Here is a 19,463-nt window from a genome sequence, read left to right on the forward strand (position 1 = left end):
TTCCCATTTAAGCGGGTTCTTATATTACCACATTTTCATACCAAAGTATAAAGTTAGAAAGCAAACACAACACGTTTCTTTTCTCAAAATTGTCATGTTTTAATCTTTCTGCATGAAAGATTTTCACAGTATCAAAAGTGAATAATAATAATAATTATAATAATAATAAAAAAAAATAATAATAAAATAAAACAAAGCCAACATACACTTGGCCATTAATGGTATAGTATAAATCTACATTCCAAATGTTTAAGATAATGTCTTCTAGTTTATTATAACCTGGACAGAGTCAAAGGTTTCGGAAAAATATGGAAAAAAAAAACTCAAAGTTTTCTCAAAAGAATTCCTTCAAAGGAGATTTAGTCTTCATAAACACAGAGACCCTTATTTCCCCCCAAAAATGTCATATCTGTATTTGGGATTTTTCCAGATGGGGGTCAGCATTAGGGGTACATGAGTAAAAAAAAAACAGTATAACGCAGACATACAAAGCTATGGAAAGGGCCACCAGATATTACAGGCACGGTACCACTGAAAGGAATCTTAAAACCCCTGTAAATCATAAAATGCCATTGCAAATGTAACAAATGAAAACAGGTCTGACCTTGTTACGCACCAGTGGACTGAAACTACACCAGCAGAACTGCTGCCAGTGTCTGGGATGTATAAACTCAGATCTGATACCATAATGCAGCCAAAACAAAGGTGCACTGCTGGAGAACCAACTTCAAACTGAAACTCACGACAACAGCATTGAGAACGTGTTTACAGCACAGAACTAAATCCAAACCACCGCATGGGAGGATCAGCAGGGACACTACCATAAGATTTCGGTCAGGGAATTTTGCCAACAGTCATTTTGGAACAGCATTCCATAAAGAGTCGAAGGACAAGGGAGAGATTTGTAGTTGCCTACACTTGTCAGTTTTTACGCATCATGCAAAGGCAATGTACCTCATTTGCTCAACCTTATATTTCATGTATAAAAGTGACACAGTCAACAGATACAGGTCTTTAAAATCAGTTTCTTTTTAGTGTTGATTCCTTTTTTCTTTTCTCGAAAAGTTCCAGTCATAAAACAAAACAGTTTAACACATCATACATTGTAAGCAAAGGTACGGATGTTCTCATTGTTCTAAAAGACAACAAAGTCTATGCGCACGGTTCACTTTTTGTGCATATAAACTGTCACAGCTGCACTTGGCCTCACAAAGTCGACTGTGAAATGACACGAGTGCAGTATATTCTATCCAGATCTTTGTATCTCACATGGACAGTTCTAGAAACTAAAACGCATAAGTGAACACAACAGTCTTTCCTGCCTTTTTACCTCCATTTTGACAATCGGACACGATACAGCAATTCGAATTTTGTATTATCAAAAAAATAAAAAAACATTTTTCGTATCTATACTAAAGGCCCGTTCACACCAAGCACGATAACTATAAAGACAACGATAAAGATATAGTTCTAAAAATCGTTCTCAATATTAAAGAATAGCCACACTACAACTACCGTATAACGATAAAGGCATAGAGAAACGGTATCGTTGGAATCATTTTCAGAACTATTTTTTTCCATCTGATGAACGATACAAACATTGGCATCCAATCAGAATCCATCCTGCTATAACGAGTTCGAGGATTTAAAGCGGCAGACGCACGTGCGCTCAGAATAAACAGACGATATCGTTCGCTGGTGTGGACGTTAATATCGTTATCTTTATAGTTATCGTTCTTGGTGTGAACGGGGCTTAAGACTACAGTATATTTGCAGGGTGAGTGGAGTCTGCAAAAATGCATGATGGTGCAACCATAAAAGTACCTTCTAAAACACATGAAGAGCTGAAAAAAGCGTGGCGGGCCAAACCTCACCATTGTTGTGAATTTAAAACATTTTTATTGTAAAACAACTGTGTACATACGACATATAAAGCATGTAGAAGCACTAGATCGGTACCCGAACGTGTTTTAGCGATAACAGGATGCAAGTTCTCGGACTGAGGTCAGGATCCAGTGTGATCCCCCGTGAACAACAGGTCAAATGAAAACGTATTTGATGAATGGTGGTCAAATCAATGTCCCGTGGCATAGAGGCAGAAAGAGCTGTGAGAGGGAGAAACCTTAGGCCCATCAGGTGTTAAGTACAGTAACCAAAGGCCAAACTGGTTTTTAGTACAGTCTTGCTGGGAGAGGAGGAGACGGGAGGAGGTCTGTTTACCATCACCCATCTGTTACTGAGCTGCATTTGAGGGCATCTTTTTGAGGCTGAAGTTGGACCAGTTCACGGCCACCTTCTGTCGGGTTTGTTTAGCAGAGTCAAGGCAAAACCTAAAAATAAATAAATAGAGAGATTAAATAAATAAAATTCTTGTTCCAAGAATGACCTGTACTGTGATTAAGGGACAATTAATGTCTCTTCCTTGTAAATCTAAGATACAATCTCAACCCGGAGATTGTATCTTCTGTATCTTCATCACTTGATTTCTATATCTGCACTTGGTAAGCCCTACTTCCATTACCCTTCAAATTGAGCAAATCGAAATTGCAAATTAAAAATACACTCAATGGAAACAAAACAAATTTGCAAGAAGTCCCATATATTGTAAAAACGTTTTTACACTCGCATGAGGTGGTTTTTCAGGCAATTCGAAAAAGGAATATTTAGCATAACTGCAATAGAAGAGTTTTTTGTTTTCTACATAAAAGTCACATGATCATTCTTTAAATGTACTTTAACCTCCAAGAAACACCTCATACATGGCGTCTCTCAAGTATTATTGGTAGGGCTGTCAAAATGGCTAAAAAACATCATTTGAATTTTGTACTTAAATATTAATAGAAATATGAGTTATATTCAAATTTAAAATGCATAATTTTGGCTTCTTTTCTGAGGCCACAAGAGGGCGCATTGAGCAAAATGACTAATGCACGTTTATTCATAGCATAAGCATTATTCACTATCAAGCGCAAGGTTGGGGGTTCAATTCCCCGGGACCACATGATAGGTAAAAATTGATAGCCTGAATGCACTTTAAGTCGCTTTGGATAAAAGTGTCTGCTAAATGCATACATTTAATTTAATTTAAATTTAATTTATAAACCAATTATAATTAATTAAGTTGCTTAAAGAACTATAAACAAAACAGCATCATGTATGTATGCATAGTTTAATACAAAGGGTGGAAAGCCAGTCACACAGAATACATTTTTCCATTTAAAAACATGAGATGCAGTGGGATGGGAAAAAAAACCCAGCCATAAAGTCTCGATATATGTTTTTTTTCAAAGTTAAACTTGCATTAATTTTACATGGCTTTCTAAACATGCTGCTCCTTTGTGCGAGATACAAATGCACCGGTGATAGATGTTTCTCTAGAAAATATATGAAATATGTGTTTCAGTTTTGATGTAAACAAGATCTTCTCCACATTGATGTTTTCTTTTTCTGCAACATTTTTAATGAACAACACAGCAGCTCTGCATCTAGTGGCTTCCACTGGATAGACTAACAAAAACATTATGATGCAATTACACTTACATCGTCATTGCATTTCGTGCGCCACTGATAAATAATGCACACCTAAAATTCAAATGAAACGTTTTCGCATTCTAATGTGGACTTTTATTTTAAATTTGATGAACATTTGAAATTCAGTTTTTTTCTATGTTGAAAGCCCTAATAATGGGCCTACCAACATCCGTCGCCATGTCTTATCAGGAGAAGAAAAAAGTTGCGTTTTAGTCACAACACTGTTGAATAGAAATACCATAATTTCGCAATCGTTTTTTTAATAGACATCTATCAAATATTTATTGTTTTGGACTTTACCTCTTGAAATATTCAACCTCACGATCAATCTCGTCCATTTCTGTAGGATCGACGTCTTTGGGAAGGAACACATCATCTATCAGGGGGCGAAAAAGTGACGAAGAGCTGTAAATTGGTCTCATCCAACAGACCTACAAGATCAGACCAAATTGATATTACCCAAAAGTCACTTACCGATTGCGTTATTCGATTTTTCCGTCTTGTTTTTGTTCCTATTTTTAGTCTTTCCCTTCAGTTGTGTACTGGAAGTGTTGGAGGTGGTTTTAGTGTCTACGTCATGGTCCGGCCTGTTTCCCCGTACCTCCAAGATGTCATTCTTCCCCCTTTGTGTGTTAGACCCTGTATTATGGTGACCGTTTGAGGCCCCATTGGATGACTGCTTGCAAGCTTTGACCTCTTCTGCTCTCTTATTTCCCGTTTTCTGGGAGTCTGTCTGCTGCTGAGTCTGGTGGTTCTGTTTGGATCCACCTTTGGTGCTTTTATCTGAATCAGCTGCCCTTGTTTCCTGCACTTTGTGCGTCTCAGTTTTTGCCATTTTTATACTGGTCACCTGCTCCTGAGTTACCTGCTCCTGGTACCTCTGATTCTGCTGTTTCTTACCCTTCTTTGTCTTGGATCCAGCTCCAGTTGTGGGCTTGGTTTCAAGGGCCACATCGTTGGGCTTGGCCACAGATGCGGTGCCAGGCTGGATGGACTCTGAACCCGTGACTGGGCTTCGTTCTGGTGACCGCACACGGATGAGCTTGGAAAGACTTGGCGTGGAGTGGAGCCTCTGGATGTCTTTGGCTGCTGTGGTGGTATCCTCCCAACCGTTTACTATATCCAGGTCTCTCTTGAAGTTCCTTAGTGAGAGAGGCGCCAGATCCAAGTCTATCTGCTGCAAATCAGAAGATCCATTGAGGTGAGACAGCAGATGGTTTCCTTCCAGTGTCGCTGCCTTTTTCGGGAAGTCGTTGACGTCCAGGTTGAGGTCGTACATGCTGAAGGAGGCACGGATGGAGTCTTTTATGGTGTTTTTGATCTCCTCCAGACGGCTGGTCAGGAAACTGTTAACTCGCTCCAGCTCCAGCTGAGGCCACTCCAACAGTCTGTTCGCTTCCCCGTCCAGAGTCGAATCTTCTACAGGGTCAGGGGGAGATGCCGAGCGGGGTTCGCTGGTGGCTGCCTCACCACTGCCCTGAAGAGCCCTCTCCTTTTCCTGATCAAGATGGTTGAGAAATCAGTCACAATCATATATATTATTTAAGCTGGAAGAGTTAATGCTGCATTTGCATAAAGAACGCAAACGACAAGTTGGCTTCAAAATAAACTATTTTTGGAAATCAAAGGCAGCAGAGGTTCTAAAATAGAAGCTAAAATATTGAAACAGAAGCCTGGTAGCAATCCTTACAACAGTATAAGAAATTCAAAATAATATTTTAAAGAGCATTTTTTAAAATGAACTTTCAGCTGCCATTGCTCTAGTCTTCATCCTATAGAATTCATTCTAATATGCTGATTTGGTGCTTAATTAATTTTTTTCAGTTTTCTTATTTTTCCAGAATTCAGGATCTTTCACTTCCAATGTAACAACTGAACCAGAAATAATGAAATAATTATCTCTTTTCTGGATATTAATACACAAAACAAACACTGTGCCTTTTTCTTCTGTTTGTGCCGTGCCCGTTTGGCAGCCTTGGCGCTGTTGACAGGCTTGGGCTCTGTGCTGTTGATGAAGTCTAATAGATCATTCACGTCTCGATGGTCTATGGCACTCGGTGCTGCCGGGTCTAGATCCTGCCTCTGAGGGAGTTCCTCTTTACGGCGGGTCAGTCTGGACCGAAGCTTCTCCCTGATCTCAGCATAGTTCCGACTGGTGGGGGCGGCCGGAGGCTGAACAGAGGAAAACAAATAGTTTTAGTTACGGTAGACAGAGAACAAACATAATGTGTTAGTACAATAATTAAACATTAAAGATGAATTAGCATAGGTTTAAATATAAAGATTAGTACAAATTTTTAAGGCTTTTTTAAGATCAAGTAAAGCAAATTTAAGAAATTGCAGGGAACACAAATCATCAATATGTTTTCAAAATGTAAATGTCTAGGGAGCACAAAATGTGTTTCTATTAGCAACATTTCAAAGTTAAAAAATACAATCTCCATTACTTTTTCATTCATTCAGCTTAAGGTTTGAATATCTCTGCTTCCAATCAATAATGGTTCATTTATTTTTACACTGCAAACTTTATGCAGCAGGTTTATTGTTTTCCAATACAAATGTATAAACAATAAAGAAAAATCAAGATACATCAGAAGCAAAATGACATTAGAAAAGAAGTCTGGTTTGCTGGGAAATTCATTAAAAATTAATTAAAGCTTTTTAAAACAAGAATAAATCCTGCAGTTTTCTTAAACAAGTTTTCATATCTTATTGGCAGATGTTTATTTTTGTTTTGAGCATAACCACCTAGCTTCGTTACATTTTTTTGAAAACAAGGATACAGACTTTCATTTAGTATCTCAAGCAAATATATCTTGATTTGAGGATGCTGAGATATTTGTATTGGTGGAGCACAAGACAAAAACACTGACGAAGATATTCATTTTTAGCAGCGCGTGCAACACTTAATGCCATGACTTTGCAAGACTTTCTGCTCAGATTTAAGACCTTTTAAAGTCTTTCATTAGTGGAATGGCAAACTAAGACCCACAAAACCCTTTAAAAAACCTTTAAAGTACCGCATTGTGGCCAAAGAACTCGCAGTAACAACAATCACAGTATTTCCCGTCCTTCTGATTGTTGGAGGAGGAAGCACAAGAGCTGCGCTCCGAGCTGCTGTCTTCATCATCTCCTTCTTCAAGCTCACAGGGCGGAGCGTGACACAATGACCCGTTGGGCATCTTGTGCCCTTTACACGCCTGGTCCCTGCTCAAACGAAACACCACAACTTACCACACAGAAATATTAAGCAATAAAAACAACCGATGCTCAGTGTACATCCTCAGATGCTCACCTGCACGCCCCAGATGTTAGATGGCCAGCATTGGAGGAGGCTACAGGGCTGCCGTTACTGTGTCCGTTGCACGGGTGACTGCATCCTATGAGCGAGTTGCTGAGTTTGCTGTGTTGTGTGCTAACAGCAGGAATGTGGGAGTTCTTGCAGGTGCTGGGCTTGAGTAGGGCTACCGGACTGTCCGCCCCACTCGAGTGCTTGGATGCTGGAGCGTGAATGTTTGGTACCAGTGGGGAGAAGGGAGCGTGCGAAGGCAACCCCGAACTAGCGGAGTTGACGTGAACATGCTGACTGGAGTTTTGTTTGGGAGGCAGCAGCGAGGAATGCTGGGACGAGAGGCCTGTTGGACTGTTGGGCGGCACTGACAGGTCTGCAGCTTGATGGTGGTCAATAGGGTGGAACGCCTCACCTGTAAAAAATGGCATGCTTTAATTCTTAGTTATTTAGTAGTTAAGCGATGTCTATTTAGTTTAAAGTTTGCACATACTGTATCCTAGCCAGACACAAGTGATAAATCATATCTCTTTCATCTTAATTTGAGTGACAGCAACAAGCAACGGGACATTTTATCGGTCGCTTGGTTTCTATTTTTGCTGCGACCGGTGGTACTGCCCACTGCAACTACATTGGTTCATAATCTCTCCTTACATAACAGTTTATTATACAACAAAATGTTATGTGCTACAGCAAAATTTCCTTATTAATGTAGTCTGATACTAACTTTTAACATTGGATATGGCAGTCTAATTGACTAATTTATTCTTATGTCTTTTAATTGGCTACAAAATTAAATACACTGATGAAAACAATTTGTATTCTGTAACTGTTTTTCCTATATTTTTCTAATGGTCAATTTTATCATTTGTTTATATACTAAACGTTTTAAACTGGAGAATAAAGCAGAAAATATATTGTTTAGCTTCTATAGGCTACTGTAATAAATGCTGTATCATTTAGTAAACTGAAATGTATTTATATATATATATATATATATATATATATATATATATATATAAAAATATATATTTTCTATGTTTTTTCCCACCGGAGCACCACAGAGTCTTCCCCTCCCATTTCACTTGATTCCCATGTCTGCTTCCTGCACAGATATCAACAGCGCAACTGGGATTTAGGTTGCCAGGTTGTGGTCGCAAATGGGTTTAAATTTTAATAATTTATTGATTCTGTGAGTAAGATGGGTTTCATACAAGATCTGGCAACTGGAAAACATTGGGGTAATATATTTATGTGATCATTCATATAAAGAGGTATGGGCCACACAAATTACGGGAGTTTCACGGGAGAAACTACAAAACAGCAGGGGTGCGGGAGATGGGTGTGAAATACGGGAGACTCCCGGGAAAACAGGACTGTTGACAGGTATGGTGTGCATACATATTCTCCCACCCCATCTCCTTTAAAGTCAAAAGTCACCTTTATTTATATAGCGCTTTAAACAAAATACATTGCGTCAAAGCAACTGAACAACATTCATTAGGAAAACAGTGTCAATAATGCAAAATTATAGTTAAAGGCAGTTCATGATTGAATTCAGTGATGTCATCTCTGTTCAGTTAAATAGTGTCTGTGCATTTATTTGCAATCAAGTCAACGATATCGCTGTAGATGAAGTGTCCCCAACTAAGCAAGCCAGAGGCGACAGCGGCAAGGAACCGAAACTCCATTGGTGACAGAATGGAGAAAAAAACCTTGGGAGAAACCAGGCTCAGTTTCTTCTATACCTAAACAACGTCAATAGAAGCATTGAGACTGATAATAAAAACAACTTCTGATACTGTATGTAAATATGTCTAAACAAAATGGTAAATAACATTAGGTAATGCATAAGGTATCATGAACCAACAATGAACCTTATATTAAGTAAAATTTACAGTTTTTTTCTTGTACTAAGCAAGAATGCATTAAATTGATAAAATGTGACAGTAAAGCAGTGAAACGTTACAAAAGGCTTATTTGATGATAATAATAAATGTTTCTTGAGCACAAATCGAGCATATTAGAATGATTTCTGAAGGATCATGTGATACTACAGACTGAATTAATGACTGTAGAAAAAATTCAGCGTTGTATCACAGGAATTTAGGGGTGTTCATTTCAGTTATTTTTCCTAACCGACGCTCAATAAACAATTATTATCCGTTAACCGACAAGATTATTTTACATTAAAATTTAATTAAATGAGAAAGGATAAGTATCTGTGACCCGTTGAAAATACTAAAATTTGTTACCCTGGGATTAAATTTACATGCACAAAAAACAGAACATGAGGATTCACATGCATCACATCACGCACCTGCAGCGCTTCTGAGAGCGGAGATAAAGCTAGACTAAATGAATAAATAGGCCTATACAAGAAATATATTTTTACTTAATAAATTAAGAAAACAAAAGAAATACTGTCCAACAAGTAGCCTAGTATGCAGTTTCGGTTCATTTTTGTACTGTGCGAAAGGAAACCAGAAGGCATAAAGCCGCGTCCTATTTTTCTTTAGGCTTATTTTACAAAAGCACAACGATTTGTTTATATTGTGAATGTACACAAATAAAGGCAAACCTTTTACAGTTCCAATTATCTTTATGACTAAAAGGAGTAGTTGCTTCCGCTGTTAGAAGGAAAAAACTCAAGTGCTCTGGCGCTGCAACCTGTTCATTATCATAATAAAATACAGTCAGTCAAACATATGGAGGAAAAAATAAAAATAAATAAATCACACTAGTAAAATTTGCGCCAGTAAGTGTTATAACCATACCACCATGATATTATGCAAAACAACTTGTTTTACGTGGCTATTGGAAAACGAGTGAAGTAGGCTACATAATAAATAATATTTTGGCATTCAAATACATCGTGTATATGGAAAAATTTGATTTTGTGTCGAATGAGAGACCCAGCAATGGTTTCAGTTTAGTTTTAGACTAAATTAATTCATTTTGGCTTGTCGTTTATATATAGCTATGACTTCTTATATTTAAAATTCCTGTTCTTTTCTAAATACTGTTCAATTGAAAGGATTTGTTGTGCCTAGCTATGTTTACAGTGTTTATTATAATATTTGTAAACATTCTGCGTCGGCATTAGGCCTATTTCACAACGAAATAATAAAATGCAACTTATGGGGGGGGGGGGGGGGTCTCTAAAAAAACTATTTTTTTTCATATGTATAGCATATTTTAAACAAGCAGCAAAACTTTTTAAATATTTTTTATAAATTACAGAAAAAATTAATAAATAAATAAATGACTTTTAAACCATTTAACTGATTGTATTAATCGGTCAAAATTCTTACGTCGGTTAGCGGTTAACCAGTTAAAATGAACATCCCTAACAGGAGTAAATTACATAAAATTTGTCTGAAAATAGAAAACAGTTATATTTAACTGCAATAATATTTCACCATATTGTTGTTTTTATTGTAATTTTGATCATATAAATGCACCCTTGGTGAGCATAAGAGAAACCTTTCAAAAACTCGTACCAACCCTGAACTTTTGAACGATAGTGTATACCAATACATTTTCACATTTTAAGTTGTATAAATAAAAACGAGTAAATGTGTTATAAATGCACATGAATTAAAGAATAGTATATTTATAAATGAATATTAACCTAGATTAATAAATGCTGCAAAAAAAAAAAACTGTTGTTTATTATTAGTTCAGAATGCATCAAGTTAATGCATTAACTAAAAATTAAAACCTAACATTAAGTTTTACCCATATTTCACATCGTAGCCTGAATGGTGTTCTAACCTGGAGGAGTTGGTCGTCGACACATTGTCTTGAAGTGCTTGGGGTTGGTCTTACATAGATCTGTGGAGGCAGACAGTGTCCCAGGAGAAGCCACATTGGAATTCTGGGATGCGGGATGACTGTAGGGACAGACTTTAGTCCCAAATGTTTTGGCAGCCTTCCCGGGAGCATCATGAGAGGATCTCTTCTCATGGCAAGCTGGTCCCAACGTTCCGCCTAACAGGACAAGAAATAACAGTACGTGTACTAGTATTTTTACATCTGTTAAAGAAAACCACTTGGCAGAATGCAAGAAAAGTTTGATCAGGTTACATTATCCCACTTATTACACAGCTAAACACCAAATAAATTAATAAATGATCATGACATATTGATTCAAGTTCATAATCTGAGAAGAAAGAAGAAATTATGGAGTGATGTGAAAGATGAAACTAGCACTGAAACTGAGACGGTCAATTCAGTGGTCATAATACAAAAATACCAGGCTGCATATCATGCTGCAAATGAACAACCAGAATCAAGTGTTCCAGAGCACCGTGTAGGCCTAATGAAATAAAACAGACTTACTCTGTGAAAGCGTAGGTGTGCTGTGGTTGCACTGAGACCCTCCGTTAGAATGAGCTGAATTCCACAGGCCAGACAGTTTGCGCGCGGAGAGGAAGGAGCTGGGGTCCCAATCCACTGAGCTATGCTCTGGATAACCGTTCCCACAACTCTGAGACTTACACGAGGACGAGTGGGACAGCGGCACCTGGATTACAACACATTCATCTTTTAGACAAATGACAGAAAACACCTCAAAATGTGTGTCTACAGAAACAGTTAAGGATCTACAGGGTGCATGGAAAATTGTGCTATCAGATTTTTTTTTTTTGGTCTTTTTGTTGACTTCAATGACATACTAATCTTTCTTTAAAAAAAAAAAAAAAAGAGGACAGTATTGGTCACAATTCTGGCACGGTGTTCTTTATAAAATGAAAGAATGGAAGCAAACTAAACATCAACAAACCTGATTGAACATTGTTTAGTCAGCTAATCTTCCAGTAAAAATAAGCCCAAAAAATGTATCACTTAATACAGTATCAACATACAATTTACAACTAAATATTACTTGAACGCACTTAATATATGAACGTCATTGCATTAGATAATAAAATATTAAAATGCTTAACTAACGAAAATATATATTTCTTATATATATATATATATATATATGAACAAGAGGAGTGGCTAGCCGCACACTAGTCCACTCAAGACTGGAAGTCTACAAAAAAATATTTTCTTTTTCAAATTGCATCGTGCAAAAAGGTGCAAAGTGCATGTGGGTTAAAAACAGAATGGACACCAGCAAACGTTTCAGCGCATTGCTATCTTCATTGCTCCTTATATATATATACTTTTTTTTTTACATTTGTAATTTTATTAAAATCTATTTAATTTCTATGAAGACAGCATAAGAAAATGTTTTACAAAAAAGAATGCTAGGTATAAAATTAAGCATTTGGAAACATTCTGGATTGTTATCTCAAGATTTTTTAACTCTTAAAATGTTGTAGAAACAATTTTCACAATTACAAGTAGTACATTTAGTAAATTTCACAATTACAAAAAAATAGAAGCAGCACACTGAATTAAATGTAATATTTTGAAGAAGAAAACTAAATGTATTTTCTTGTAATACGCACATTTTTACAATGTATCTTTTTTGAACACCAGTACAAACTGCGATATTGGTTTGTTAAAAGGCACAAATTACCAAGAATGGTTTAGGAAAGCAATGTCAGTTTTCAGAACAGTTTTAGCATGATTTGTTTACCACTCTGTTTCATATTTAGTATTAAATGCAATGAAATCCAAATGCTACAGTTTACAGATTACAATTACAGCTTATTCCTTTCACAAAATTCAACACAACATTCACCATATTCTAAACTCATAAATAGGGATTGGCAATACCTCTTATTTCATTTTCGATCCGATACTGATATTTTCAAGCCCAGTATCATCGATATTGACCCCAAAACCTCTAAACTAAACTGATCTTTTAAATTATTAAAATAATATAATCAATAAAACAGCAATATTGTGAAATATAACAATTAAAATAACTATTTTAATATATATTTTAAAATATAATTTAAAATGCATCTGTGATCAAAGCTGAATTTTCAGCATCATTACTCCAGTCTTCAGTGTCACATGATCCTTCAGAAATCATTCTAATTTGCTGCTCAAGAAACATTTCTGATTATTAGGCTCTTGTCGCTTCATATTTGTGTGGAAACCGTGATGCATTTTTCAGAATTAATTTTATATATAGTAACAATGATATGTAATACTGTGGCAATGGTTTCTAAAGATCTACTTATGCTGCTGATGCCAGCATTTTGACTGTCTATAAACCCTAGTTCATAAAATCAGAATTTCTATGAATTATCCAGAGCTAATCGCATTTACCTGCGCAGTTTGCTCCTGAATCGTTCTCCTCTCCTCCTCTTCCACACTCTTCCTGCAGCTCTGGCAGATCCACAGCGGCACCTCACCCAACAGCGACTGGGAGAGCGAAGGCACAGCGTCTGCCAGCTTGCGGCTTGGAACCTCCCTGAGCAGGGCCTGGGAGAGCGCGGGTACAGCCTCTGCCAGTTTGGACCCGTGACTGGGGAGCCCGTTCACCTGGCCTGCCCCCCAGTCTTTAAACTCCCGATGGCACAGCAAGCAGCAGGTGTGCATGGACTGCGGGACGAGAGGAAATAAGTTATAAAAAATAAAAACACAGAATGAATAGGTTAGCTAGCAACATCTGTAACCGAGTAAATAATAATAATTATTTGACCAAAAATTAACTAATCATTTTCATAGATTTTCAACGCCTGAAGATCAAAAATTCAAGACCATAGGAACCATAGATATAAGTGGTTCAGTGGTTGGTAGAAACATTAAAGAAAAGGCATCCAGTGGAGTAAAATTAAATGAAAATTGAATTCATCAATTACTTTTTTTTCATATTACGATTCATTTTCTACAAGGAAATGAGCACTGCAGACGAAAATAAATATTTGCTTGCTTATGTCTAAAGCTTATTTTAATTTGTTCTAGATCATTAAAGATAATGTTATGGTGCTCTGGAAGCCTGTCTGAAACGAGTGTAAACAAAAAAAGCCTTTACACTAAAACTGTGCTGTCTGTCAAGTCAATGGCTGACTGGTGAGCGGGACAAGCTTTTTATAGCAGGAACTCAATAATTAAAGCATGATTCTTTGCAAAATAGCTATTGCAAAACATAAATCACAACACAAATTTACGTTTTATACATAGAGCTGTTCCAACATTAAAATAATTAAATCAAACTAAAAAGGTTCGGCAAGACTCCTGTATTCCATAAAAAAAAAACAGTGAGACACGATCCAATCTGTGCAAAATCATAATATTAAATACATCAGCTCAAATATGATTTAAGTTTTTGTGCACTGGAAGTGCAACATTTAGAGTCTTAAAAGTATTAACAATTATTTTAGCAGGTTGGTTACCGTGAAAGGCTACCAGAAATCAACAGTGTGACAATATTGCAACTCGTTGGCACGTAGTAAATATGCCTCCATAGTAATTTTAATGCAAAAAACACATGGTAATTATGTCAGAACATAAAGTGAGACTCCATGGCTGGGTTAGTAGCACTGCGTTAGCCTGATCTCTACAGGAATAATTCAGTAGCCACAGCAGAAGACGAGCAACATAACACACTGTTAGCTTTGTGCTTCACGTACTTTCGTTTAGCTTTCTTTAACCAGCTTTACACATACATTCAGTTTCGTATAAGACATTAATAAGTAAGGTACTGCACTGCTTGGAGCATTTATATCTATTTATATTTATATCTTTGCATAGGTGGAGAGCGAGCTAGTGCTGCTCCGCTCGTGCAGCGCGAGAGCAAGGGTAGTGATCTGAATCATTTCCGCGAAACGGTTCATTCGAACAGTTCGTTTCAAAGAACCGTCTCAAAAACAGATTCAGAGATTCCTTGACGTCCGGACGTCCATACGACATCACGTCGTCCCTTAGAGCGGCGTAATCTGCACATACGCAAGCCTTTTTTGTTTTTGTTAAGTTTTTAATTAGCATGTTTAGTGTAATTTCATGTGTCTCATTTATGTTCGTTTTAGACGTTATTTACCTCTCTAAATTAATTTATAATGTAAATATAATTTACATTAAACAATACAAACTTAATTTACACATTTCAGAAGAATTTTATTAAAACGCTGTTCAGTAAACACTTTATTAAAACAAGCTGTGTTGTTTTGTAGTCAACATATTTCCAGCACGTTTTTTAACCATCTTTGCTCATAAAATAAAGTACTTTTAACTCAATCAATCAAAATGATTTGATTCGAGAACTGTTCTGACAGATTCAGTCCGCTTAGTAAACGATTCATTTAGACCGATTGGTGAACCGATTCACAAAATGATCTGTGAGTCGTTCATGAATCGGACATCGCTAATCAGACGCTACAAAACGCAAAATAAGCGCGAAAACACAAATAACTACATGTGCAACAGAGCCCTGGATATAACGCCCGTAAAAATAATTCAAAATCAAGTTGCTATCAGCGCGAGCCGGCTCAAGGAGGTGTGTTGTTGGATGTACGTGTTAGCATTAGCTACCTGATTGGTCCTGCTCGCTCCTGCATCTCCTCCACCGTCAGAGCCGCCGCCTGCCGCCGCTGCTGCTCCTGCATCGCCGGGCTTCTTCGACTGCTGCTGCCCCGACACTAAATCCTTGGCCCCGACGCCCTGCTGCTTGCTTTTTTTCCTCGCCATCACTTTAGTCCGTATTATGCCCGTCGGCTGGTCTCCTGGTTCGGTGTAAAAACACAGTTTCGGTTCTTGTAGGCAGTCGCGAATGCTCCTGTTCTTTCTCACAAGGCAAGATAACAGTGAATATGGCGGAGGGCTGGCGCGCGCGCGCACACACACACACACACACACACACACACACACACACACAACACACACAACACACACTCGAACAGGTTCAGGGGTCACACGTACTGATGGCAAACGGCTTCAGTAGGCTTGGAAAAACCAGGACTCCATGTTTAATGAGGGCAAGATTTCCAGGTGACAGAGTACAGTCGGTCAAACTACAGTAGCGCAGATTGAGAGAGAATTATCAACACAGTAAACACGTGCAGCTTTAATACATAATAAATACACGCAAATACACTATTTGAGTGGATGCAACGCCAGTAAAACGATACATTCAAATGAAATATCCCTTTTATAAGCCCATGTTGTGAGTTTTAAAATATTTTAAAAACATTTCAATGATTGTTTGTTTTTGTTAGCATTTTACGTTGCATTTTAAACCTATATGTAGCTTATACAAAACTTCAGTTTATTAAAACAGTACATTTAAATATCTCAGATAACCATATTTTTTATATAATATTGGTTTTCATATCTTACATTTCTGTTTTCTTACATTATGCATAATTTATTATGGGTCATTGTATAAGGTGCACCATTGTATTTTTCATTCACTATTTCATTTATTAACATTATTAAGATTATTGTCTGTTAATTTTTTTAACCTCTAATCGCATGCTATTCACACAAATAACTATATTTTACATAATACTGTGTTGCCTATATTATATCCCATATATTAAATAGGTACCTGATCTCATATTGTCATTATTATATTTTACTCTCAGTATCTGTACCTGTTTCAAGAAAAAATAAATGACATACTTTGGTTTGTCTTTTTATTTTTAGAGTGGAGAAACACATGAATGATGAACACAGTGAATACTGAACATGATAGATCAGAAAAAGTGAGAGTAGTAAAACATAAAACATATCAGTCCACTGAAACAGTATGATTGTTAGCGGTTACTGTAGTATTTTTGCAGTGATTAGGATTTAAGGGATTGAAATGCATGCAGCAGTTCACAGAAAATGTATATTTTGAATTGTCATATTTCTTGCCATCAACACCTGAGTTCGGTCTCATATGAGCACCAGTCATTGCTAAAAAACTGTTTAATTACTGGAAATATATGACTTGATCAGTTCTCAAACAACTCCCCTCAATTTGTTAAACATATATATATATATATATATATGAGATATATCTGCAAGATTAAAACATGCCCATGACAAGGCCATTTTTCTGATGCATTATTTGATAAAAACAGGCAGGAAATGTATAAAAAAATTAGCTAATTCTCTGTTGGTAAAACAAAAATACCAAATGCATATCAAATGAATTCATTTACACTACAATCCAAAATACTGTATTTTCAGAGATCTGCTACCTGAAGAGGTTTAAAGACACCTTGATGTGTAAGAGAATTAATGGTTTGGAGGTTTTGTTTTGTTTGGTGAAATATGTTTCAGTCATGAGGATATACAAGGTTAAAGGCAGTGAGGTCAGGAAGACAAGGTTTTGTATGGGTTGGGCACATGTTAGTTGGCTTCAGGTCACTCTGAGTTTTGAGGTGTACCACACAGAGGAACACACTTCTGCCACTGACTCCCTTTGGAAGCACCAGGTTTAGTTCCAATTACACATTCTTCTTTAAGAATCACAGTCATCATAATCAGGTTGTACATCTCCACATCATACTTTCAAAATCCAACAATTCTTGTCTTGTACTGAGTACCAAACAGATCCATGGCTATAGGCTGGAATACTTCTGAAGAAACCGGTCATAGGCGTCATAAATTGCTTGCCTAGAGGTCAACAATAATGGATGAAATTGAAATGTTAATGCATATATTTCAAACTAATGAACCATACATTTCATTCACTTGATAACAAGCGACGTGCTACAGTTTAAATAAATAAATATCAGCATTAATAATTGTGTCGGTAATAAGTCTCTAATGTTAAACAAAACTGCATTTATTTGATCAAAAATAATGTAAAAACTGTAATATTGTAAAAAATTATTACAAGAAAATTTTTTCTGTTTATGTGTTGTATTTATTTCTGTGATGCAATGTTGAATTTTCAGCAGCCATTAATAAACATTTAAATGTATTATCATCAATGACAACAGTTGTGCTGCTTAATATTTCAGTACTACTATTTCTTTTTATTGCAATTACTATGAATCTGGGCTGCGTTTCCCAAAAGCATTGTAACCTTAAGTTGATCGTTGCTCCATTGGTTTCAATGCGATGCTTTTGGGAAAAACAGCCCTGGACTGAAAAATACAACATAAAGAGTAATGATTTTAATGCATATTATTTGTGTGTTCAAATATTCTGAAGCTTGTGAAAAGCCTGTTGTTATTCACTAATTATCTTGACTTCCCCACTAACCACATTCTTAAGAGAAGCAGAGATTCACAAATTACTCTTTCTTTTGAATTGGACATTTTCAATTAATCTGTTGAGCTGGGCATATGACTTTAGAAGACTTGGAGTACCGTGCATGAAACATGGACTACGGATGCTTCTACGTTATATTTTTTCAAAATTCTAACTTACCGAAACAGTCCTTGTTTGAAGAGGTAGGCACTGATGTGGCCGCCATTGAGGTAGCGAACCTCACAGCCAGGCCAGATTTCCTGTAAGCTGCGGACTCCAGTGCGTGGAATATAAGCGTCTTCCTTTGCCTGGACTATGATGATCAGACTGGGATCTACAGGCACTGGAGACAAAGCATGCAAGAAAGAGAGGATCAAACACAGGAACCCAATCCAAACCATGGCAACAAAACAAACAGATCTGTACCTGAAAAATTGGCGATGTGTGTGCATTCATCCATAACGCCCTTCATGAAGCAGAGAGACTCCTGCTGCAGCGAATGCCGCTGACCAGCCCCACAGGTGATGTTTTTAGCATGTAGCATGTCCAAATGAGGCGCGCTGCTGCTCACAGCAGACAGCATCTGATCCAGCCCATCTCTCTCTCTTCGGCCCATCAATAGGGCAGAGTCTGAGGCGCGAGAGGAGCGCGGTCCCATCTGGTGGTCCCTTTCTGGCGAGTGGAGGTCAAGAAGGTCATGGGTTAGATCCAGGTCAGAGAGACTGTCAAAGCTGCCTGGGGAGTTTTTTACGAATTCCTGGCCCATCCGGAAAGAGTCTGTCTGAAAATCATGGGTGTGTCAGTGAGAGATTAGTCAAAAATGTTGCACCTTCAACATAAGTCATACGACATATGTGAGGAACAAATCATATCTTCTTCTGGGATCTTTTGTGGTGTCCTTCATATAAAACCAAGCTGTAGTTTACTACAACAAAACAGAATAAATTACCTACCCCACAATACTCCAGCATATTGATGATTTCTTCCTCATAGACTGGATGTGCGCAGTACTGCTTTTCCAGTTCTCTCCAATTCACAGCTCGACTTAAAACACCCTGCAGAAAAGCAGAACAATTTTTAATGCATTTTGAAAAATTAAATAAATAATTTCATGTATTTTAGGTCAATCAAGCTAAAATACCTAAAATTATTAAACTGAAAAGATTAAATAATCATATAGTAAAAATAAAAAGCCTTTAATTAACTGGGCTAAATCACCTAGTTAGCTAAATTAATCCCCTTTTATTTTAAGTTAATCGAATCAATCAGTGAACAACTGTAAATGGGAGTGAGAGACACTTTGTGACGTCTATATTACCATGTTCTGATGCTGTTGATTCACTGATACATGAATGAAGAAGTAAAGGTATTCACAGCTATGAAGTTCAGTAGCTAAGTGACTAATGCTGCCTTTAAGTCCTGGGAAATTCCTACATACCAGGGTTATTACAGTTAACTAAAACACATTTTGTTACTTAAAAAATAACTTAAAGTTACTTAAAAAAAATGCTACCTGAAATAAAATAAGAAGTCTTATTTCAACTAGTTG

General features: G+C 37.0%; 2 protein-coding genes across 2 annotated transcripts in view; both read right to left on the reverse strand.

Moving 5' to 3' along the window:
- Window positions 1-1,876: 1,876 nt before the first annotated feature.
- LOC132109755 (protein FAM193B-like) lies at window positions 1,877-15,576 on the reverse strand. The gene is made up of 10 exons (XM_059516082.1): window positions 15,260-15,576; window positions 13,055-13,330; window positions 11,165-11,348; window positions 10,598-10,813; window positions 6,827-7,235; window positions 6,552-6,738; window positions 5,470-5,703; window positions 4,006-5,029; window positions 3,832-3,907; window positions 1,877-2,330 (listed from the first exon to the last, which is right to left on the reverse strand). Exons 1-10 carry the CDS (start codon window positions 15,413-15,415, stop codon window positions 2,234-2,236), a joined length of 2,859 nt encoding a protein of 952 aa, XP_059372065.1. The 5' UTR covers window positions 15,416-15,576; the 3' UTR covers window positions 1,877-2,233.
- Window positions 15,577-16,773: 1,197 nt separating this feature from the next.
- Window positions 16,774-19,463, reverse strand: part of abhd18 (abhydrolase domain containing 18) — a 6,534-nt gene continuing 3,844 nt past the window's right edge. Inside the window, exons 10-13 of the mRNA XM_059516751.1 lie at window positions 18,868-18,969; window positions 18,341-18,695; window positions 18,095-18,257; window positions 16,774-17,332 (exon numbers count right to left, since the gene is read on the reverse strand). Of these exons, the coding sequence (XP_059372734.1) occupies window positions 17,278-17,332; window positions 18,095-18,257; window positions 18,341-18,695; window positions 18,868-18,969 (675 nt within the window). The 3' untranslated portion in view covers window positions 16,774-17,277. The remainder of the gene's footprint in view (window positions 17,333-18,094; window positions 18,258-18,340; window positions 18,696-18,867; window positions 18,970-19,463) is intronic.

Source organism: Carassius carassius, chromosome 29 (genome assembly GCF_963082965.1).
Source record: "Carassius carassius chromosome 29, fCarCar2.1, whole genome shotgun sequence".
In the NCBI taxonomy this organism is placed as follows: Eukaryota; Metazoa; Chordata; class Actinopteri; order Cypriniformes; family Cyprinidae; genus Carassius; species Carassius carassius.